We start from the raw sequence: 24,040 nt of genomic DNA, 5'->3' as shown, positions 1-24,040 counted from the left end.
TTTTATGAAAATCATACAGGGCATCTTCTGTTAAAGCTGCTCTGCGCAAAAAGCATCACAAGCCTTCACAAAATCCCTAAAGCTTATAGCCTGCAGCATGCTATGCCACAGAACATTGGAGAATATGTGACATGAGCAGGAGTTTTGTTGGTAAAACCTGTCACGAGCGGAGAGTACACAACTCTACACAAACGCACACATTGCACATGCAGTCTACAGACACAAAGGGACAATGCTAGTAATACCATCACCGGGCTTAGTACAAAACACGCAAAGTGCAGTACATGTCAACAAAGAGGGGCTCCATTGCTTCTACAAGCTGCCTAATAAGCCTCTGTTGTTCCCATTCAGAATGTGTGAAAAAAAAAAGTATGTCTACTACACCAATTGACTTTCCTTTTCACGTTCTGAACAGCAACACATCCAAGCGAGCAGTCTGACATCCTCCGACACACTGCGTGGAAAACAATACATCTTTGTCCTTAAAACCATCACACGACACAGACACGTGCAGAAACTGCGAGCTTTGCGCAAGTGTCTTCCTCAGAGTGCAGCACGAAGACATGCGCTCTTGAGTGAATACAGCAAAGCGTGATAAGATTGCTTCTTTCCCAGCCATATTTCAAGGATACACACAAACACACACACAACAGCAGACATTAGGTGAACCTCTATCACAGCCACTGGATATAACGACACACATGAATAAAGCATAGACCGCAATAATGCTCAGTTTGGTACAAGCCTGTAGTGTCTACATCACCTCTGGTACCTTGACGAGTGTGCTGATCACGCTTTCACAACTTCCGGGAATACAGCTAACCGAAATTCGCACATGTGAAGGAAGCGTGCTCACTGGAAGCAAGCGTGTGAAAAACTCAGCAGACACTGAACAAGTCTTGCACGCTAATTTCACTCAATCGCCAAAACCATTGGAGTCAACATTCAGTTTGTCTCTCAGCAGAAAACAACCACTGCTGTCAACCATTCAATGCTTGTCTCGGAGCAGACACAGCAAACAGTTTGCAGCCATTAAGCTGCCCCTAAATCGACACTCATTTTCTTCGGTTCAGACTTCTCCTCTCAGGATGGTCAGCATGCTGAAAACTACAAGGGCACACATCCAGTGCAGTGTGCGCCCAGACACCACTGTAGCACATGTCGTGTTCTCCATTAATTCCATATGTTAGTGCCTTCATCCGAGTGTATTTATGAAATGCTAGTAATAATAATAATAATAATAATTGGTTTTTGGTGGAATGGAAATGGCGCAGTATCTGTCTCATATATCCTTGGACACCTGAACCGCGCCGTAAGGGAAGGGATAAAGGAGGGAGTGAAAGAAGATAGGAACGAATAGGTCCGTAGTGGAGGGCTCCGGAATAATTTCGACCACCTGGGGATCTTTAACGTGCACTGACATCGCACAGCACACGGGCGCCTTAGCGTTTTTCCTCCATAAAAACGCAGCCGCTGCGGTCGGGTTCAAACCCGGGAACTCCGGATCAGTAGTAGAGCGCCCTAACCACTGAGCCACCGCGGCGGGGCAAATGCTAGTATGTCCAATTTTCCTTTTGTTTCATCAGAAATAAAACAATGACATGTTTTGAGGATTCTCCACGACAACACGGTAGAGTGTTAAGATGAAAATAAAAACAAGCGTAGAAGGAAACTGCAGAAATGAGCCATGGGGCCAAAAAATAAAATAAGCAACAGTATGCATTTCAACTACACACTTCTTACGGAGTTAAGGCTCCTGACACATCCAGTTTCTTGTTATTGATATTACAAGCCTCAGACACTTGGCTTTTGTCTTAGACAAGCCAAAGACAAGAGTTGTCGGCCAGTCAACTTAACTAGCCAACACGAGTGCCTTGTGTGCATGCTTACACAGCCTTAAAAAGCGGATGTACACGCACTGCTTTTGAGACACGGCCATCAGTAGCTTCAGTCGAAGTCTTCAGCCATCAAGAAACCATGTCCCAAATGAAAACCCAGACTAGTGCTTCAAGTTATTAAAGCGCATTACCACAACTGCAGTAGCAGTGGATAGTATCAACATGCCTGCAGCAATGGAATTCAACAAACTTATTTTTAAATGCCAGCAGCCTTAACATTGAGAAACGTGACTAGACACACTGCCCACAATCAACACAGGCCACGTAAGATGTGGGACCCAAACCTTGCAGAGAGGGATTTCAGCAAAGAAACAAATGCAGATGCCCCAGTGGTCAAGTCATATTGACCGCCATTCTCCAACAACTGCCTTAAACAAGTATAACTTACCATGCATCATAATTTACCATGTACACACATACCTCAAAGGCCACACACCTCATAGAAATAAGGTGTAAAACAATACCGACAAGAAGCAGCTCTACAAAGACCCCAAGAAGTCGAAAAAAGCATCACAACCTGTGGTTCATTGAAAGAACAGCGTTTGCTTAGTCTACATTGTAATACTGCACCAGTGCTGCTGCATGCGATGAACTAGACAAGAAAATGGTCTCTACAGATTGCTTGTAGATGGCAGCACATGCCGCTGTAGAAACGAGAAAGAAGGTCTGCTGTAAAAAGGTGGCTGAATTTGATTCGTCGGCCAAGGTAGGCAAGTGAATGAGCCTCTACTAGATGTCAATTTCTCCCGCTTTCAAGGCCAAGGTGGCGAGCTTATAAAAAGGACAAAAGCACTTCATTTGGCTTGCAGCCAGTCTAAAATGCAGAGAAATGTAAGTCACATTATTATATCAGCACGCATTTTGTCTTAAATCCAGAATGCTGGCAGTGAAAGTGAGTGCATTTGCATCAAGCACCGCATGTTGCAAGGGTATAAAGAACTAAGACTGGCTTCCAAAGAACTTTAAGCACAGAAAAAACAAGCAACAGCACACAAGGAAAGAGGCGGTCTTGGCTAGATTTTGATAGGACACACTTAGATAAGACACACCTGTTTGACATTCAAAACCACGGCGACAGAGTTGCATATTGTAGTCAAGGTAGGAAATGCGGCATCATCAGTCAAAGGTGTATTGTTATGTGTGAACCTTTGCTACTTCTACCTCCACTACTACCTCTGCTATCGAACAAATGAGATGTACAGCTGCTGCACAAAAATCACTTCACCAACAGCGTTAATCAAAACCTGTATGCAGAGTTTTGCAAGAAAAGCTGCACTAGGCCTTTTAGAGGCGTACTATTAGGTTCCAGAAAATTGCCACTGCCTTAACGTTTCCTTCTTGCACCAAATGCCATGACAGCAGCCAGAACATTCAACTGCACGTGTGAGACCAGGTGACCAGAGCCTAGCTGGATGCCAAGTCACTTGAACGTGCTGAAAAGTCATGCCACCAAGCTTAGTCATTTGTATGCAGCACCTCAAATATATGCACGCATGCTTGTACATGAAAATCCTCAACGAGAATGTCAAAGTAGGCTCACTCCCTGCTGCCCTTTTGTTGGTTGCTGGTGTCCAGATACAATTCACTACATGACCTCAGACAGACAAACCCAAAGTTAGAGCTGCTTAATGCACGTATCTTAACATTGCACACTTTCGTGGCTGTTTGAGGCAAAAAGTGTTTGGTACACAACGAAATGGTACCCTTTTTCTTTATCTTGCAGCAGTGCCAAGTACTGCAACTCTTGCAGACAATGCACATGCGTTCATCCGCACACATCGCTGTACAATCCAGCATTCAGTTTTGCTTACCCTAGCTGTTGACAGTGTCCGAGGGTGGTGCTATATTTTTGGTTAGCTGCAAGCTGAACTAAGGCCACTCATGTGCTGTCCCGCAGAAGTCGGAGTGACTTAACAGGTTATACCATATCTTTGCATAGGGGCACCTGTGATCTAGCAGCTTGCTCCCATTTCAGAGACCTCGCTCCAGCCAAACCGTAAACAAGAGCCCACCTCATTGCAAACATTCAAACACAACACTCGGTCCACAGTGAAAGGGAAATGGTTCCACTGCATCCATGATGTGTGTCGCACGGACACCAAGCAAATCGTCACGAACACGTTGCAAACACATCAGGAACATGTCACGGGGGTTTCACAAAAGAGGACGTATCTATGCTCCTGGGACTGCACTTCACTGCTCGAGTTAGTTTTGTCGTTGGTTGTAGTCTCCTCCTTGTGCACAGCAGGAGCAGTGGTGAGTCTACTGATCATATGCACGCAGGTCACACTACGTCACACTCCAGGCATGCTACGAGAATAAGGACCACTGTGCTGGTGACCGTGGCAGGCATCTGTGCCGTGCTCTATGCAGTTTGCCACGGCTCCATCCAGTTATTGCCGCATTACTGCACATTCTGGTATCAATCTTTGAGTGAAGAAAAACTTGGTCGTTTTTAGTGCATCTAAATGTTATGCATACTATCTAAAAGAGAAAACTGAACCCTTTTGCAGTAGAGATTATGTTTGCAGTAAATAAAAAATGATGACAGTGGCAGCATCACATGCGATATCAGGCTTAGTTGCATCAAACCAGATGTAATAAAGATACCCTCATAAGAAATGAACACTGGCACTCCTTTGTGGCTTAATTAACCAACAAACTGATAGCAACCACTCAGGCCTCTAGACTACCCAAAACCTTTAGGGCCATCACTGAAATAGTCCTGATCACTCCTTGAATGAACAAGTTTTAATTTGAGTATGAATACGACACACAGTTCGCTGCTGTTGGATTTGCTCCCAGAAATCTGCACAATGCCAATTTCATGCTAAAATAGCTGCACGCACAGGCTAAACAACAACTGCCATTTAGAGCCTTCCGTTTTTATTCATCACCCATATTAATGCCAGATACCTTCATGTGGACCACTGCACTGTCAAATTTGTGTTTTCTCATATTAACGGGTGTAACATCTGCTCTACATGCTGTTTTTACAAGTTACGGATTTTCGCGGCCCCCCCCCAACATGCATTATAAGTGGTCTACACAGTGGATCATATGGATATATATGGGGCACTAATATGGATCATATGTGGAGGTTTTGACAAGAGCTTTTGACAAATCAGCTGCAGAAAGGTATTTTGTAAGTCTTGTGCACTAAATTGACATTCACAGGAAATTTGTCAATTTATCACGTAACATTTCTAAAAGATCATGTACCAACCAATCAAAGTCCTAGGAAAAGCTAGACCCCAGCACACGATGGCCACAACATTTCTAATGCTGCAACAGGGATGTTATCAATCATGACATTACAAAAGAAGCTTTGAGCTAATTCAAAGTAATCCATGGTAAATGCACGCAGTTCAGCGTAATTTCAATTCAAATGAACCACGACCTGAATGGAGGGGGAAACTGAACTGAGCATGGCACAAACAGTAAAGAACAGATAGCAAGAGTCTCACTAAATACTCATCACTGTATATTTCCTATGAATCCATGTGCTTATACTGTGTTCAGGTACAGAGATGTCAGTTCGGATCTTTTTTTCTAGCTAGCACTTGTAAATTAATGCAATGTTCACCAACATTGCTCTTAACTTAATCTTGCCATGATAGGAGAAGAATAAGAGTAGTATGTATAGAAACAGAGATTACGTGAAACAACTGCCAATAAGCTATAATTGCTACGAGGGCAGCACTGCATAAAGCTTTTTCGCCCCTGCAAATGCTAACCATGAGGTTGCTGCAAACAGATTTCATGAAAGCAGATCGATCGTGTACATTTTGCTCGGCCAGCTTCTAAATGTGGAACAAACAGAAAGTGGTTCAGGAAACACACTGCGCTTGTCTAGATTCCTTTGGGACTGCAATCAATGCTGTATGATTACATGGCCAGCATAGCAAGATTTTGAATAGGAAAGCTTTGCTGCCTCTCAAGCAAAGGAAAGATGCCAGCTTTAATGATGCATATGTATAGTGAGTATGTACAGAAAAAATTAGGAAGGTTGAACAACAATGTTCACATGTGTTGAAACAGCAAGCACATGCCAGAATAAGTGTCTTCACATTATTCCAGGGCACACAAAAAAATAAAACTAGGTTGAAATGAAATGTAAGAAATGTTCCAACACAGAATTACTCATGCAAAAAAAAAAAAAAATAGTATACTGCTGAAGCAGAAAAGTAAGAACAACAGGAAGAAAAGAAAAGAAAGCAACAGTGCCACATTACAACAATGCTGCATAAATTTGCTGTAGTCGCAACAAATAATATGTGCACTATACTGCAAACTTTTCTTTCAACTGAGATTTCTTGTTTCCTCAGGTCTCTCATGAAACTCCACATGTGAATTAATCAATAATAAAAAAAGAAGAAAAATCAATAATTGTCACTGACAACCCTAGCAGGAATTACCTGGAGACACTAGAAAAAGTGAATGGAGGATGACACAAAAAGGAAAACTTTTTTTCGTTCACGTGAACCAAGATTAGATATAAATCTAAAAAAACACTTTGCTAACACAGGTTGTCATGTATGAAGGCAGCCATTTAAAGACTGCATAACGCAACTAGTCCAGCACAAGGGCAGTGAACAATCTCATTCTCTGAGAGTACCTCACTCCAAGCTCACCCTCATTAAGAGCCAAGAAAAATCCCTGTTGGCTGTTTAACTGTCAACGTGCTCACTCACCAGGCACCTCCCCTGTACTAGTCCTGACAATAGGAAATGGGCATCGGCTTCATCGTACACTTTGCCGTGAGAACGCACAGATGCATATTTGAAACACACACCAAGTGCAAGGTGACCACACTACACCAGTGCAAGAACGTGCGTATGACGTGCCTCTAGGCAAAACTACACAGAAGAAAGCATTCACAAGGCGTGTGAAGCATCTCTTCTCAGTTATTGTGCAACCAGTCTTTTGACACTGCTAACGGCTGTACATTCACTGCATGCCAAAACAACTGACACACCCTGCAAGGCATTTACGTCCTCTGGAGTGTAAGCAGGGCCCCCTGCAGAAAAAGTGCATGACAGGATTCTGTAATGTGGAACACGCAGAATGATCACATGTGATGGTATATGAGACTGAAAAAAAAAAAAAGTGACACATCAATGTTCTAAGCACCCTGGTTGAGAAAGCTCTCCGCACTCAAAGGAGCGCGCAGAGGGCAGTGTCACACCACCTCCACATTGCATCGCTGCTGCAGCTTGACTTGGAAAAGGCAGTGAACAACGTGCAAGAACATTGACTCCAGGAAAATAAAGAAAGAGTGGAGGCAACACTCCCAAGGAAAAGGCAGTGAACAACGTGCAAGAACATTGACTCCAGGAAAATAAAGAAAGAGTGGAGGCAACACTCCCAAAGCATGACAGTCCAGATGCTGCTGCGGCCTTGTGCCTCAGGGCTCAGAGGTGGCACTGATGACGGAAGCAAACGATGTTGAGTTGCCGCGCTCCAGCACGGGGCAGTCCAGCACAGCAGCACCTACACTGCTCTGCCGGAGCATCATGGCAGTGACGAGCATCCATTTGTTGTGTCGTGGGTCGTAGCGCTCAACAGTGTTGAGGCTTGAGCTGCCGTCGTTGCCACCGACGGCGTACAGGAAGCCGTCGGCTTGGACCACCTCGTGAGTTGTCCTGCACGAAACGGACATGAGTCCTCTGTTTAGAGAGGGCCTAACACTAGTGTCTTGACAAGGCATGAAATTAAATTGAGGATATCACAGCGATCTACGCAAAGAAAAATGATCGGTGCAACATTTAGGGACAGTTTGGGAACAGGGTGGGTAAAGGAACAAATGTACGTAGGCTAATTATACCCTAATCGAAATCAAGAGGAAATGGACATGGGCAGGGAATGCAGTGCGAAGAGAAGATAACAGCTTTGGGCAGAGTGGATTCCCAAAAAAGGCAAACATAGAAGATGGGACAGAGTCACGTGGACGGATGAGGTCAGGATGTTTGTCAAGACAACGTGGCCGCAACTAGAACAGGGCAGGTTTAATAGGAGACCAGTGCAAGAGGCCTCTGCCCTAGCATATGCGCAGCTGAGTCAATGATGATGGTGACGGAAGGGTCGGGAACAATCAGCACAAGGTCGCAGCAGTCGGTTCTCAAGGCGGCTGTTGCTTCCATACCTGCGCGAATGCATGGAGCCCACGTGGTCCCACATGTTGGCGGCCAGGTCAAAGCGCTCAGCGCTGCTGAGGCAGAGGCTGCCGTCATTGCCGCCCACCGCGTAGAGGGCCCAATCAAGCACGGCCACCCCGCAGCTGTTGCGCCGGCTGTGCATCGACGGCAGCAGCTGCCAGCGGCCCTCCCGCGGGTCCAGTCGCTCCACCGACGACTGGTAGTTAGCGCCGTCATGGCCGCCCGCCGCATATATGCAGTCCTCTGCGTGTATGATTGGGTACGCATTCATTATGGGTGTCCATGCTTAATGGAAGCAGTGGCTATGGCAGCTTAATATTTATGCTAAATAAGGGCACGCAGCTTTCAGGCGCATTCACACTTGCGAGTTATGAAGGGCATGTGAACGGCAGCGACTTTCGACTAAGGAGCAGGTTGACAACGGCAATGTGACCTGCAGGTTGCTTTCCCGAATTGTCTCACCAACGATTAGTTAAGCAGTTTTTGACTCGGAGTTGCAAGGCAGAGAAATTGAGCAGTTTGCCCGCTACTTGATTTTCCATGTGTATTCACAGATGCATTTACATTTAAGAGTTTCAGAGGTTATGAGACATTTTTGTCGAAAATAGACTGCTGCAGGAAGGCCACATGGTGCTCAACTTTCCAACCTTGCGACCCTGAGTTGCAAACTCATAAAACCAATCATCAGAGCCTTAGAAGTGATGCAAAACTTTCTCCGTATCTGTCTTGTTGTCGGAAACAGCCAAGACCAACAACTGTCATCCAGAGTTTTATTTGACTAGAAAGCGACCTGCACAGGTCATGCTTGCAAGTGCGACCATCGCTACTGTCAATAGGCTCCTCGATCAAAAATCACAGCTGGCACACATGCCCTTCGTAACTTGCAAGTGTAAATGCATACATACAGCAACAGCTGCAACAGAAAGCTTTTCTGGGGTTTACATGCAACTTTGAGCCCTTCTTGCAGCAGCACATCATAACTGAGAAATTTATATGTAATAGTGCACAGTGCATCGCCTGTAAGGCCTATGTGATTATCAGCAGTATTTGCCAGGGTATCATTTTCACGTAATACACTGCCATTCACTGCCGTTAGAAATCTACTGCCCATAGAAACAAATGAAAAGTGGTCATAACCAGAGATGTGCGAACAGAAAATTTTTTGTTGCAAAGCGAATACGAATGATACAAAATGGTTGCGAGCTGACTACTTTCGACGAATACTGCGAAATAATTTCGAGTATCATGCACGTAGTTCATTGTTTTCAGCTTGTGAGGCCTACACACCTGTGAGGCCTACTGGTCATTTAATAAGAGAGGAGAATTCATGTAGTAATAATAGTAATACACTTCATTTTATAGACTGTAGACTGAAGTATCTCGTATTTTGTAAAAAATATGGAGTGCATGTTTTTCATACTACAGAAGCCAGAATAATCAAGACAGTAATTAGTGTACCATACTTACAATTTTAGTTCTAGATATTCAACACAACTGAAGGTGATTTTGGCCTTTCAAAGTAATAGTGTCAAAAGGGGGTGATCATCCCACTGCACGCAGCAACAGAGTAAGCACTAGCATATAAGTTTTGCAACAAATTCATGTTCTTAAATGATGAAAACACTTTTTCACATGCACTTGGTACATTCATGCATACAGAGGACAACCTTATCATTCTACCAGCCGCAATTTGTACATTATATTAAACATTCTTTAGCTGTCATCATGCCTTAGTTGTGCACAGCTCAAATGCCCGACTTATGTGCAGACTATGTTGGTTGGCTCGTGGTTTTGACAAATATAAAACAGCATGTGCACACAAGTACCACATAGTACACAACAAACAGAACAGAAAATTGGGCAGAGAACTATGCTATTTCTATACTGTTTCAGGCTAGGCAGATAAGAGTCAAATACAACAATGCAACAATAGAAACAGTGTCAGCAGGGTGCTCTCTTTCTTTACATATATTACAGAAAGGAATACATGAAGCAGAAGGGAGGAAAATGATTCACTTTTTCCACTAGCTGCGACAACTGTTACCAATTTTTCAAGCCACTTCCATGCAGTGCTCCAATTACTTTGCATTTGCATCGCTTAAATTTTATCAACTTTGTGATACAGAAACAACTACCGAGAAATGAAAGCTTTCACACAATTTGGCAAGATCGGTCCACAAATATTTTTCTGTCTCAAAGCCCCCATTTACTGCCTTCCTATATATGTTTTACTCTCTCTGTTCGAATGGTTCATGGTTGCAAAGTGATCTAATTCAGTTGTGCATTTCTTCTTCTGGTCTTTTTTGTTGAATCCTTTTTATGTGTGTTCTCCTTCCATGTGTTATCACTTTTGTTAAAAGATTTTGCTTGCTTCAGGTAGCAAGCTATGTTTCGTAATAAGTGATATGCTGTATCAAACCTTTTTAAAGCTCATATTTTGATCGTCCAATAAAATACAAATTTTGGACTTCATTAATCCGTTTAATCAGCTGAATGCAAGAAAGTGCAACTCGGCGAGGTGGTCGCGAGGGTCGACTCGGCATCTCGGTAAACGGTAATTGTTGCGAGGTACACTCAATCTTACAGAGGCATGGCCTTACACTTCACCACCCTCAAGCTCAAATGTTTTAAACCTAACACTGCGTCTCCTAAACCCGGCTATGTGTCCTTACGCTCGCACAGCAGCACTCGATCGAGACAGCAGCGCGGGTCGGTCGATCCACTGGGTCCATATCGGAGAAAACTTGCACGCAGTTGACATATCGCTCGCACAGCGTACAGTAAACATATGGTACGCTTCAGACTGCTTCGCGTATCGCTTTGCTGACGGATACCATCGCATGCGGCGCGGCTTCCTTGGCACTGCACGCTTCGGTGAGCACACCGCGGCCCACGCATATCGGTCGCCACCAGTTGTGACCGTCATGCATAGGGGAATGTAGACGCAACGGGTATGCTTACAAGGACATGGTCTGGACGAGTTTCTATTTATTCGTGGTTAAAACAGCGCGGGAAAAATACACAAAAATGAAGGAACACGCAGAACACGTATTCACACACAAAACAATTAAGCGCCGACTCGCACTTTTTCTTCCCGCGCTGCTGTAACCATAAACCAGCGTGTCACCGTCGTCTATCGCTTTATGAGCCGTCGGCACTGTCAATTTCTCCTTGGAACAAGGCTAGCAGCGTTCAGGGACGCAACCGCACAAAGCCGAAAGAGAATAGCGCCAAGCCAAGCCTTTTCAGAGAAAGCTGTCGCGGGCTTCCAAAACAACCGCTTTCGTCAAGACGGCATCCTGAATGAACTAAGCGCACAGCAATGAAGACCAGCACCGACTACAAGCCTCTGGAACTTTGTGCCTCCCGCGGACCACAACGATTGAATAAAAATGCGAATTTCCAACTCTACTCGACCGGTCTGCCGACATGGGTGATGCGTGAAGCAGACGACGCCGCTGCGCCCAACGCTGCTATTGGCTGCGCCATCGACCAACAAATCCCAGTAGGCCTTGCAAAACCACGTGACTTTCTGCACGTTTTTTGTCATGCGGCTTGGATAGCGAGGGCCTCTCCATATATGGTGTCCTTCCTCCATGCCCCGACCTTTTGCCTACCACTATAGAGGCTAGAAGGTTTGACTAGTGTCGTGAACGCGCCAGCGGAGAGGAAATAATTTGCAATGACGGCTCACAGATGGCGCTGCAGCTAGCAGGTGTGTTGAGTATCTGACAGAGCATGAAAAATATGTAATGAATAAAGCTAGTAGGAATGCAGCTGTCATGAAAAATAGGGCACTGTGGAATTACAATAGGTATGAGGTGGTAAGAGGGATCTAGAAAGGGGTGATGGTCCCTAGCCTGACCTTCGGGAATGCGGTCCTGTGTATGAGGCCAGATGTTCAAGCAAGGCTGGAAATTAGGCAACGGGGAGTAGGGAGGTTAGCTTTGGGAGCACATGGCAATACACCAAATCAGGGGGTACAGGGGGATATGGGATGGGCGTCTTTCGAGAGCAGAGAGGCTAGCAGTAAGATAGCATTTGAGGAACGATTGAGAAGGATGGAGGAAAAGCGGTGGGCTAGGAAAGTTTTCAGATACCTGTATATAAAGAATGTTGACACGAAATGGAGAAAGCGAACTAGAAAATTGACAAGCAAATATGTGGACAGCAGTAAGGGGGCAAATCAGCATTTATCGGTTAAGAAAAAGGTTAAAGGAACAGAGAGAGCGTTGTGGAAAACAGGGATGCTGACGAAATCGGCACTGGAAACATACCGGACCTTTAAACAGGAAATTGTCAAAGAAAATATCTATGATAATTGTAGGGGAAGTTCTTTGCTGTTTGAGGCCAGGACTGGAGTTTTGCGGACTAAGACGTATAGAGTCAGGTACCAGGAGATAGACACTTTGTGCATTGCGTGCGGAGAGGAGGAGGAAACGGCTGAACACTTGATACTTTTCTGTAAAGGGCTTCACCCTACAGTGGAAGGCAGCGGGGCTGACTTACCCAAGGCATTGGGGTTTAGGGATAGTGAAGGGAAAGTGGATTTTAAGAGGTTAGAAGTAACCAAGCGAAGGTTATCTGGTTGGTGGCTAAAAGCAAGACAGGAGTAAAATTTCACAAGACATGGCTAGGTGGCTTGAGCCACCGCCCGATGTAAAGGGTTCAGCCGTATCCATCCATCCATCCATCCATCCATCCATGTTGTGCGCGCGCTCGGCAGCAATGCCGGGAAACGCATTTCGCTGCGCGCATCTCGCTGTAACTGCTGCGATATTCGTCTGGCCAAAGCACAAAATATAATACGAGTGTCCATATGTTCTGCGGTGCATGCGGCGTCGGTCAGCAGCGATATTCTCAGCAAACCACTTTCGAAGCTACTGCTTCAGGTGGGCATAGACTGTTGAAGCCGCGAGCGCTTATATTTTTGCTTGTTTATGCTTTGGTTAGCACATTTTCGCGGGAAAAGGAACAAGGGAAAGGTGCGCAACAAGACACTGACGAAGGGAAATGAACGAGCACAACACGACATGCGTAGAAACAAGAAAGGCTCGTCATCCAAGAGATTGAGCGCGTCTTGTATATAACGAATGAGCGAAATTACGGCCTCACGTGTGGAAGGCACCATTCACGGATGGTCGTTACAGCCCCGAATACATTAATGTAATCACATAAATAAGGAAACAGAACATATTAACGCAATGTTTATTTACAGGAACATTTCACTGATGCAGTTTCACCGGCATCGCCTCAGTTTGAGCAGTTTTAATTTTGCTTCTCGCGATTGGACGCCTTATCTTTGCTCATTGCTTTAGTAAAAAAATGCAACCTCGTCAAACATAACACTTAATCACATCCCTTGTAAGAGCGCGGGAGTGCTCGTTGCAGCCGACTTCTTGGAGTTCATGCCCTTGTAGAAAATGTAAAAACGACATCATGCTCCCAGCATGCAGCTCGTTTCTGCTGAAAAAGGCAGTGAATGCGTTTTCTAGTTTAGCTACTAGCACTTCAATGCGCTTTGGAGTGTAGACCAAACCTCCATGGTCAGCCTGTCTCGTCAGTGAGGCATTCTAGATCTCATTTTTATCAGCCTGTAGGGGCAAATTAAATAGCCAAGGCAGATGCACATGCGGGGCATGGGAATCTTTTCAGTGATTTCCTGACAACGTAGCCACGGCATAGAAAATGAGTCGGCTGTTGCTTTTCTTTTCTACGCAGCCTTTATGGTCAAACATGCTGTCCTGCTCTTGCAGCACTGCTGAAGCATGTGCCAGGTTTCCCTCGTCCAACAGGTCATCAATTAGGCTTGCTATCTGTGCCGCCTTTTCTTTCTTTGCATCACAGGGCTGCAGAAGAGAAATTACAACCTCAGCTGGTGAATTTCCGTTCTTTGGCGGCTTTGCCAATTATTGTAGAAGGCAAGGTTTTACTATAAGCAAAAACTGCTCTGGAGAGGGGTGGTCATTGCAGCCGAATGATTGTCTTACAATTCCAAATAAATTCTTTAATTTGTCTTGGCTCAAATTGGCTGTCAGGAAATAATTGTATTTTAGTGATGACGTCGCATAATTCACAAGTGACAGTGTGCTTTTCAGCGTCACTAAGTCCGAAGGCACTCCCTGCACTGAGAAATCCACCGCCGTGCTGAGCGGCATACCGTTCCCATTCATTCAAGAAGGTTAGAAATTCTTCTAGAAAGCTCGCACTTGCTGACTCTGGGAGAAGCCCTTTGGAGAGGACCCTTGATGTCATGACAAATATCAAGCGTTCCATGAGCTTCACAAATCGTTCTGTTGGCTCCGTCGTACGAAAAATTTTGTCTAGCTTATCCTTGTAAAAAAAAAGTCCTTTCATAACCTCATCACTTAACAGCTGGAAGGCAAGGTAGACACGCATTTTGTCAAATGCATTCGGTTGCAAATGGGATAAAGTTAAATGTGGCATGACTTTCAATGTAAGCGCGTCTTTGTCAAACTACCACGCTTCTTTGATAACGCCGACGTATGCATTACCACCTAGGATCTGGACTCCCTTAGAAGTAAATGCATTCCTTATATATTTTACGATGTTAGGAAAATCAGAAATGAAATGAAGGTTCCTTGTTCTGTCCACGGGATGTTGAACCTTGCACTTGATTTCCTGGGCTAATGCTGGAAAGATGGAAATGCGCTTCGATTAACACAGTAAACAATATCGTGGTCACAAAGCAGACACAGATTAGCGAAGCGGAAGCGCACCAGAAAGACGCGCTTTCACTCGACGAGCGACACGAGGAGCTGCGGCGGCGGCATCGGCTTCTCTGCTCGCCTAACTCGCCTGCCGCGAACAGCGCCACCTACGCTAGCATCGAAACAGGCTTCGGCGCGGCGGCTGGCGCGGGCACCTCCTCACGACACTAGTCAAAACTTCTAGCCTCTATACTACCACGAGCTCGCTAGCGACTGCAGCGCCACCTCGTTTGTTTACAAACATGCATGAGGTCTTAGAATACACATACTGGCACTGTTGGCCAGTATAATCTAGGCATTATAGTATTTATAGTTCACTATACTGGAAAACAAGTGTATCTTGCGAACGGCGCCAAAGCCACGACTGGCTTTAAAGCCGGTCGAAAGCCGGTCGTGGCCAAAGCATGAACTTCGATGAGCCGACGAAAGCTCACGCGCGGTCGCGCGGTTTTGTTGACCGTTTACCAGGGAGCTGACGGTTGTTGTGGTTGTAAAACTACGTCAGGTGCTTTGAAGTCATGCCAAAAAGGCGGCGAAGTCGAGCGCTGTTCGTGAAGGCGGATGGTAGCCCCATGTTGTTCTCCTTGGTGCCCTGTTCGGAGCGCAAGGAGATACGGGAGCTTATAGAGTACGGAGGTGGCGTTCTCGTACAGCCAGAAAAAGTTCCTGATGCCATACGACTGGTGCCGTCCAGCGTTACTGTTACAGACAGCAGCGATGTTGTCTTCTCTGCTAATTACATTCGCGCTTGTGCCAAAAGCGACAAGCTACTTCGTCTCATAGAGTTCAAAATACCAATGGCGCCAGCCGTGGTGGACGCAAGCGACTCCAAGACACGAAGACTCCGTTCCACTCGCTCAAGAAGGGAATACACCCTTGGCGAAGAAATTGCGATTGCAGAGTTCGTAGCTAAGAAGCCAGGCGTCCACGTCCATGGCAATGCGGTGTACAAAGAAATGGCCTCGGCTGGTGTCGTGCCCGGCAAGCATTCATGGCAGTCGCTGAAGGAACATTATCTGAAAAATATCTTCCCCGTGAAACATCTGTACGAGTCGCCTCATGAGGTTAACGTTCCGTCCGGAAAACAGCGCAGTGAATCGGCGGGAGACCAAGGCAGCTCGCCCTTACTGGCTGCGGCATCGGGCGTCATCGTCGAGGACAGCGACAGTGAGGCTGTTCTCTGTAATCTTGGTCCTATGCCAGGTGTTGCTGAAGTCCATCCAGTCGTGGCTACCAAGAAAGCGCACAGGGATGATGTGAGTCTGCAAAAGCCATCACTTGAATTTGGCTTAAGAACCCCAAAAGCGAAAACTGCACGGGGGAGGAAAAAGGGACCACGAGCTCCTCCGCCCCCGCAGTACGGTGAAGATGGCCATTCGAGCTCTGGTTCCCAGGGTGCGGGCACAGGAAAGAACCACAGCCCGTCGCTGGGCACTGGTGCAGTAGTGGAGGATCTCGACAGCACTGATAGAGACCTGCCGATGGAGGCCTTGGTGCAAGAGGCTGCTCTCCGTAATCTTGGTCCTATGCCAGGTGTTGCTGAGGTCCATCCAGTCGGGGCTACCAAAGAAGCGCACAGGGATAATGTGAGTCTGTTTTCACTTCCGATGCAAATGTTCACATTTGCTGCTGATTCACTGTTTGCATTTGAACTTGCAGTTTCTAGTGCCACGATTGCTGTCAATTTGAACAGCTTCAGTAACCTGCGCATCTGCTGGCTGGTTAATACGTGACAACCATTGTGCAGGTTAGCTACCTTGCTTGGCGTGAAGTTGCAGGTGGCTACTAAACTCCATCAATTTTATGAGATCCCCTTGCTGTCATGTTTAATCAAAAGATTGTGTTGATATGGTTGCATGCAGTCTTTACTAATTGTTGTGCAATGTTACTAAATTCGTTATTTTGCAAATTTGGTAATTGTTTACAATTATGTAAATTTGCAGCAAGTTCACCTGACCATAGTAATCCAGGTGAAAAGCATAAGTTGAGGGCTGCTCGAGCATTTGTGCTGCTATGAAAAATTGGTCCCAGTTTAGCACTGAGGCCAGAACTGGAGAATATCTATCAGAGTTGTCACTGCAACTATTCTAGAGCTGCTTTTTGCGAGCTCCAGTTGGGAAGTTGCAGAAGTGTACTGAGGTGAAGCTAAACTTATCATGCACCTTATTTGGCTGGTGTCGTGAAGTATATCTTAAATATCACAGGCGCAAGGGTCTGTCTTTCTGATTAAAGAAGAAAGCTGGGCAAATTGATGCAGATTCACGATATAACAACAGCACGGTGAATAAACTCTTGACGAAGGAGAGGCACAGATGATACTCTCGGCTACTACACCTGAATGTTTTGGAACGAAGGGCAGACGTGTTGGAGTGTTGTCTGGGCTGCCACCTCTACGCGGTGCCATGTGTGTCAGACAACTGTGCTTGCATGTCAGTAAGTGCTTGGTTATACCTATGTGATTGTTATAACCGTGCTGTTGGTGTGCCCTCGCTTTCTCTGGTTGAAAGGAAACCTTGGCTTATTTCTCACTGGTTCAGATTGCCAGTGCCAGTGACCTTGTACAGCCAGTCACCTGATGAGTCGAGAAACTGAACTTTCAGAAGTACCCAAACCAGTTTTTGCCGTTGTTTTCACTACTTTCATATTTTGCTAGGAACAAAAGTAATTGTATGGATGGTGCATGTGATTAACTTTCTTCTCGGTATCTGATTGCATAAAAATTTCAGTGTTTTACGCTTTGTTGCGTAATTCGTTGAACGCTGCAACTGTTGCAATGCTACTACCTGTGTTTTGCTAATGCCTTAGATCTGGAGTAAAGTCTGTGGCACATAGACTTTGTGGGAACCTGAACTGTTATAGTGGTCTCTGTGAGTGCACGGGCACGTGCCTGGTGCTGCTCACATAATGACAGATCACCGTGAGTCTGTGACCGTTAACATCCTGTCTTGCGACCAAACGTTGACAGTTAAAATACTTCACTCTGCCCCTTTCCCCGCTTTTGTTTCATGTTTCAGAGAAGTGACCCAGGCTCACCGGCGAGTACTGTTAGCGCGGCGAGCACAGTCTTTATATCGGATTCCGGGCACTCGCCAGATGAAGACTCTACTCCGGAGTCCGAGCAGGACGATGTGTCCAAGGTGCGGAGAAGGTTGGTGAGGGTGCTGGCGATGCTGAGAGAAGGCAAGAACACTGAGTCACACGAGAGGTGCCCAGCAGACTGTGGCTGTCCCCGTTCAACTCGGTACATTCGGACAGCCCGAGAAGCAATTTCGCTCAGTGCCTTCCTGGCATACCATGGCGAGCCACTGCCAAGCGAGAGCCCAGGAATCGAGGACCCTGAGATAGCCATGCTCCTAGAAATCCTACTGCGTGATCGTGAAGGCAGCGATTAAAACGAGCAGGACGGGAGTGGTTCCGCTTGAGGGCCATGATATGCTATTTTTGCCAGCGGTGTCCGGTCAATTGACTCCAAGGTGCACTGGTTAACATTGTGATCTGATATTATTGTGGTGCGTTATGAGGTGCCAGTGTATTGCATGCACACATTGGATATGGTATGGGCTATTGGGATTTTTCTGGGATGTACAAAATGGTTCAGTGTTTGAACTGTTCCCTGAGTGGCTATGTGTACCTGCTTGGAAGGCCACCTACGAGATTCATTTGTGGAGTGCAGTGTTGTCTAGTATATCACAGTGCAACAGTTACAGTGCCGACCCATTGCACAAGCGAGCTGCAAAATGTCCATGTGTTATAACTGCATATGTATGAGTGACAGAAGAGAGAGCAGTGCGGGGTAGAGGTCAGATGAGAGTTGGAGATAATTACACTTGGGCAGGACAGATAACTGGTGATCTTGAAGCGTGGCAAGTGTGATAAAAAAGAATGTGGTTGAAGGTAGTGAGCAATGGGTGTGGGGAGAACTGTATTAGCAAATGTTAGTAGATGAGTAGTCGTGGCTTGTACAACTGCTGTGGTGGCATGTATGGCTTTGCAGAATCACACTGTGCGGGTTGCATATTTTTTCTTTGCTTGACATATTTTTTCATTGCTTGACAGAGCGAGCATCGAATGTGCAAGTCTTTGTTGCAATCCAGTTATCCCTGATGTAATCATCTTATTGTAAGGTCAGTAAGTTCACTGTAAGTACATTGTTCTTGCACTGTTTATACAGAGTTTACAGTTTCATTTTCAGAAGCTGTGCATTGATTTGTGTAATGATATAAAAATCTTTGGCCAGTCAGTCCTTTTTCTCACAAGGTCGAACAGCCAGAAAGCAGTCATCGCTTCTGACGAAGAAGGACCTTGGTGTTAAACACTGATGTCAGCGCTGGTTACACTGGGTACGCTGATGTCAGCGCACGAGCCTTGAGTCGAACTCTGCACTTGGCAGTGGAACACTCCACCTTTGCAGGCTTGAGTTGTTCGAAACTGGGTTTGCCCCTGAAGGGGCGCAGCGGGGTTTGCGGAGCCTCCTCCAAGCACACACCCCTGAAGAAGCCGGGCACCAGGCCGGGGGTGGCTTGTACCCATTTTTAACGGTGGGTGTCCAGTGGTGGGTTTCGAACCAACCACTTCCCGCAAACCAAACCTTTTTCTGCAAGTTCTTACACTGTCTCCTTTGTGTTATCAGCACAGAAGCTGCCTTGTAAGCAGTGGGCCTTTGGTTAGACTGGGTCGACTCAGCCAGGTCAAGGTCCAGGGGTCCTGTATCAAAAAGCCGCTTCTGTGGTGCGACTAGGAGGGACGGGCTTCGAGGCGAAGAGTACACTAAGGGCTTACTTTACGCATTTACGGGAGTATGTAGTAGCTACTACACTTAAACAGTCCAGCTCCTTAAATACAGTCAGAGATCCCAAGACCCCTAAATCTCTCTACTTTACCAATGGCCAGTCAGAGATCATTCAAGATGACTTTGGGAACCGCCCACTGCAGGAGGCAGCACTATTGCCCTCTCGCAGAGGTTCCGGTGGAGAGCACGCATTCTTCGAGTAGCAGCTTCATTCAATACTGTCGCAGCCTCCCAGCTCAGTGGAGATGATGGAGGTTCAGCACCATGTATAGCAGACCTTGGTTACATTGGTCGTTGAACAGGGTTAATCGGAAGTACCGCGTCCAGCAAGGTCACCAACTTCGAACCCAGGCGCTTTGTGGAGATGGAAGGGGAATGCCACTGTCGTTAGTAACTTTAGGGAAGAGAGAGGTCGGGCCACCGTTCCCTATGGGAAAGTTACGACACCTTCCTTTCGCCACCACCGTTTTGCCTGAGGAGAAGGTTTTTTCCCTCAACGATGCAATTTACCCCCGAGTGGTCACACAATGCAGCGTCTGCCTTGCCAAGGGTGCTGGTCGGCAAACCCTTCCTCCCTCAGACAAAAGGGAAGATCTTTCCACTGTTGACGCTCGCAAATGTTGGCTCCATGCAGGTGCCTTTTTGAAGACGTGTCTTAAAATCTGAGGGGTTCCCTGTGAAAATTCTCCTAGGTTGGAGGCCTCCATCCATTCTTAACAGCCTTCAGCATAATCATATAATCTCTTTTTATTGCGTAGTTTTTATATTTTAGTTCAAGTTTAGAGTTTTGCCTTTTTCATGAAAGGCTTGAACACAGCCTTTGGTTTATTTCAATGTAAGCTGTTGAAGGCGAAAGTTGATCAACCACTCACATTTGATGTTCTGTAAATGGTAGTAGCTGTGTTTGCTCAGCCATGCCATGACGTTGGAGCAGCTTCCCGCATGGAAAAGAAGTACATTGTTCTAGCACTGTTTGTACAGAGTTCACAGTTTTATTTTCAGTTTGTTGAAAGTTCCGTGGGGGGGGGGTGCAGGAAGTGCAAGTCCTCCTGGCTCAGCACTCTTCCAATGCACACAACCAAGATCACCTTGCATGGTCTGCATGGCCTCGCATGAGCATGTGTTGTCGAGGTCTTATGTCCAGCTTGGAAGCATTGGCACCCTTTTCAAGGGACAACTGCTCAATGTCAAAGCCGCTCTGAGAACCACCGCTGTGTGGCCAAGTATATGATGTTTAGTTTATCGGGTTTAACCTCCCGAAGCGACTCAGGCTATGAGGGATGTCGTATTGAAGGGGTCAGGAAATTTCAACCACCTGGCTTCTGCACTGACATTACGCAATACATGGGCCTCTTGGATTTTGGCCTCCATTGAAATTCGACCGCAGCGGCTGGATCGAACCGCGTTATTTCCGTACCAGCAGATCACTCGTACAGTGAACTCACAGATGAATCACTGGGGTAGCTCACAATAGTCGCATGTAGAAAAAATAAGCTCAGTAAAAGATGCATCTAAACAAATTACATTCACCTGCAAAACTATGAGCATTTCGCATCGCCATTTGTCGGTAGCAGACAACATACAAGGACACCGCGATTTTTCATCATCGCCAAAATGCTCAAAGGGGCTCGGTGGGAAAAAAATAGTGCCTAGGATGTTGCGTTGAAGTTAGTTGAAGCCAGTGGCATGCAGGTTTCTTAGCTAGGGGCGTATTATGCATCCTACCGTTACGACGACCCGGAGAAACGTGCCCAAGACAGTGAAGCAGCAGCGACGGTGCCGCTAGAAAAAGTTGCAGTGGCACCATCTGGTCGCTTCTACGCTAAACAGCACGCCCGCGCCCTCTCCTTCGTGCCACTAGGTTAGTATTCTCATAGTGTGAACACTAAAACGCTGGCAGATGAGGGACGAAAGGAGGACGAGACACACAGTGCACTGAACTAACAACTTTAATATTAAAGGAAGGCTATCTGCATATTTTTTTATACAGTGGCCCAAGATTAGCAGCGATTACAGGGCGCATGCACAATTCAAAGCAAAAAAAAAAAACAAGCAAAAAAGCAGGGGAAGCGCGCAGGCGTATTTTTGAACCCACACCATTCAGACACAAAAGACACAAGGGTGTCCGACCCACTCCGGTTAGCCAAACAGCAGACACACGCCCATTCACACCGAAATGAAGACCTGGCAGCGAAGGGGAGAGGGGGCGCAGGAAGGGATGCAATAGCAACTCTTCCCAAAAAAAAGGAACTATCTACACACATCGGCAGTGGCCGCAATGACGGGGGTAAAAAGATAAAAATGCAAAAGGCAAAGACGCAAAATAGACATTAAAATATCGCAAAGCGGCATGAAGACATGCATAATAAGAATGAAGTGAAAGGGTGATTTGAACGGGAAAACAATTAACAACCTAAAAGCGAGCCATGAAAGCGAACGAAGAACACGACCTAAAATGATGCAATGCTAGCCAACAATGAACACAGCCTAAAAGGGGATGAGGGCTAACCATAAAGTCGACCGAAAAGTGCAATGATGGCTAAAGCTAAGAGGGGGGTGAAAACTAGAAGCAAAGAATAGAAGTGGTGTCCCTAAAGATATTTAAAGAGCAGTGGCGAAAACAATGGGTTGTGAAAAGAAGCCACGTAAGAAACCACGGCACTAAGAATTTAAAGTGAATCGGAGAGAAGCTCAAACTCTTTTTCCAGTGGCTATTGACGGTGTACTGACGCAGACATCTTGTCGCTTGTTAATGAAACCTGCCTCAATTATCTCCCGAGTGAGTTGTGGTTGCTGCTCTTTGCCAGAATTTTTGTTGCCTTATACATCGGAGGGCACCTGCGACAAGGACTACAGTCACGAACGTGGACGGCTAAGTTGCTGGAGTTAAAGTTATGTTCGAGCAGTCTTTTATCATTACATCGACCCGTCTGGCCAATGTATTCCCTGCCGCAAGACGAAGGGATGGAGTAAACAACTCGTGTGCTGCAACCTACGTAAGGGTCACGATGCCGAACTGTGCATTCGCGAACTTTTCGCCGGTACCGTTCACTCTCCTGCAGAGTCTAGAGAGGCGATGAGGGGCTGAAAAAACAACACTCTCTCCTACTTTTCGTCCAATCCTTTTTAGGTTATGAGAAACCTGGTGTGCATAAGGAATAATGGCGAGTTTCCTATTGCGTTCTCTTGCATGCGACATGGGGACATTTGTACACTGCATTTTGTTTAACATTTTTTCAGCTACCGAAACTAGAAGCAACGGCGGGTATCCGGATCGACGCAATCTCTGCACCTAGTTCTGAAAACTCTTTTCTTCAGTGCTCACAGGATTTGGTGAGCGCGTTGAAAGCAGACTGGACAATGTTTTGTTTGAAGAGTTTTGAATAGGCGGTATTGTATTGTATGGCAGAACAGGCTTATTGCCCCTGTGTTGGAAAATCCAGCAGGCGTGTTGTGGCGAAAAAAGCAGTTGTAACTCGAACAAGCGGATGGAGCCATTTTCTGGTACTTCGTGCGTCAAAACCAGGGGGGAGAGAGTTTCACTGAAAAGGTCTAGCCCCTTGTAAACTTCAGGCAGAAAGGCATCGTTTTGACAGTCTACGAAAATGAGGTAATCGTCCGCATATCTAAAGATTTTTAGAGCTGCAAATTTTTTAGTTTCTCATTCAACGCTCTGTCATGCATAGCCAGGTACAGGTCATTCAGAATGGGGGCGATACAAGACCCTATGCAAGTATATTGTTTTTGGATAAACAGAGACCCATTCCATTCGGTGTAGCTAGATTTGAGGCAAGTAGAAAGCAATTCTAAAAAACCACCGACAGAACAACCGCATGCATTTTGGAAAACAATATCACCATGATGGTCGATACAATCACTTACACACCGGGTGAGGTCATCGTGAGGAATCGAATAATACAGCTCTTTCACATCTATAGAAAACCCAAGAAAGGCCCTGGTCGGGTTGTGCTGCAGAAATTTAATGGTGTCATTCGAATCTTTCACCAGAAAAGGGCCATTAAGTGAGAGCAAGTCAAGTTTTGTTTGCAAAAACCTTGGAACACATTTTTGCCAAGTGTCTGCCTCTGATACAATTATGCGAAACGGGCATGCGGGTTTATGCGTTTTTGCACTGAAGAACATAGTGAGGGACAACTTGCTGCTATAATTTATAAGGCGGGAGAGCTTATCAAGGTTTAAATGTTGTCATAAATTTTTTTGCTGCACTTTTTACCTTCGGTAGAGATACACCTTTACATTTTACAAAGCAAGATTCTGTCGCACTAGAAGCCTTCGCGAAGTACACATCTTTAGGTAAGATTACAAAGCCGCCCACTTTGTTCGCGATAAGAAGGGAGAGATTATTGTTCCTGAGGTACGCCACAGTCTTGTCAAGGGGAAGCCTTTTTCCGGGTGGGTTACAGCGAAAGAGGACATTAACGCCTTCGGTCGTACATCTACTTT

At 45.9% G+C, this 24,040-nt stretch overlaps 2 protein-coding genes across 3 annotated transcripts; one reads left to right on the top strand and one right to left on the bottom strand.

Annotated features, from left to right (window-relative positions):
- Positions 1-1,486: 1,486 nt before the first annotated feature.
- LOC144121569 (uncharacterized) lies at positions 1,487-9,464 on the bottom strand. The gene is made up of 2 exons (XM_077654844.1): positions 8,044-9,464; positions 1,487-7,543 (listed from the first exon to the last, which is right to left on the bottom strand). Exons 1-2 carry the CDS (start codon positions 8,325-8,327, stop codon positions 7,306-7,308), a joined length of 522 nt encoding a protein of 173 aa, XP_077510970.1. The 5' UTR covers positions 8,328-9,464; the 3' UTR covers positions 1,487-7,305.
- Positions 9,465-15,157: 5,693 nt separating this feature from the next.
- On the top strand, positions 15,158-19,027 carry LOC144121567 (uncharacterized). 2 transcript variants are annotated; one of them, XM_077654842.1, is made up of 2 exons: positions 15,158-16,043; positions 17,802-19,027. In XM_077654842.1, the coding sequence occupies exons 1-2, from the start codon at positions 15,306-15,308 to the stop codon at positions 18,177-18,179; spliced, it is 1,116 nt and encodes a 371-aa protein (XP_077510968.1). In that variant the 5' UTR covers positions 15,158-15,305; the 3' UTR covers positions 18,180-19,027. The 2 variants fall into 2 exon arrangements, with proteins under 2 accessions (XP_077510968.1, XP_077510967.1); XM_077654841.1 differs by having other exon boundaries at positions 15,159-16,373.
- Positions 19,028-24,040: the final 5,013 nt, after the last annotated feature.

This window comes from Amblyomma americanum, chromosome 2 (genome assembly GCF_052857255.1).
Source record: "Amblyomma americanum isolate KBUSLIRL-KWMA chromosome 2, ASM5285725v1, whole genome shotgun sequence".
NCBI lineage: Eukaryota > Metazoa > Arthropoda > Arachnida > Ixodida > Ixodidae > Amblyomma > Amblyomma americanum.
This window is presented reverse-complemented; position numbering and strand designations above follow the sequence as displayed.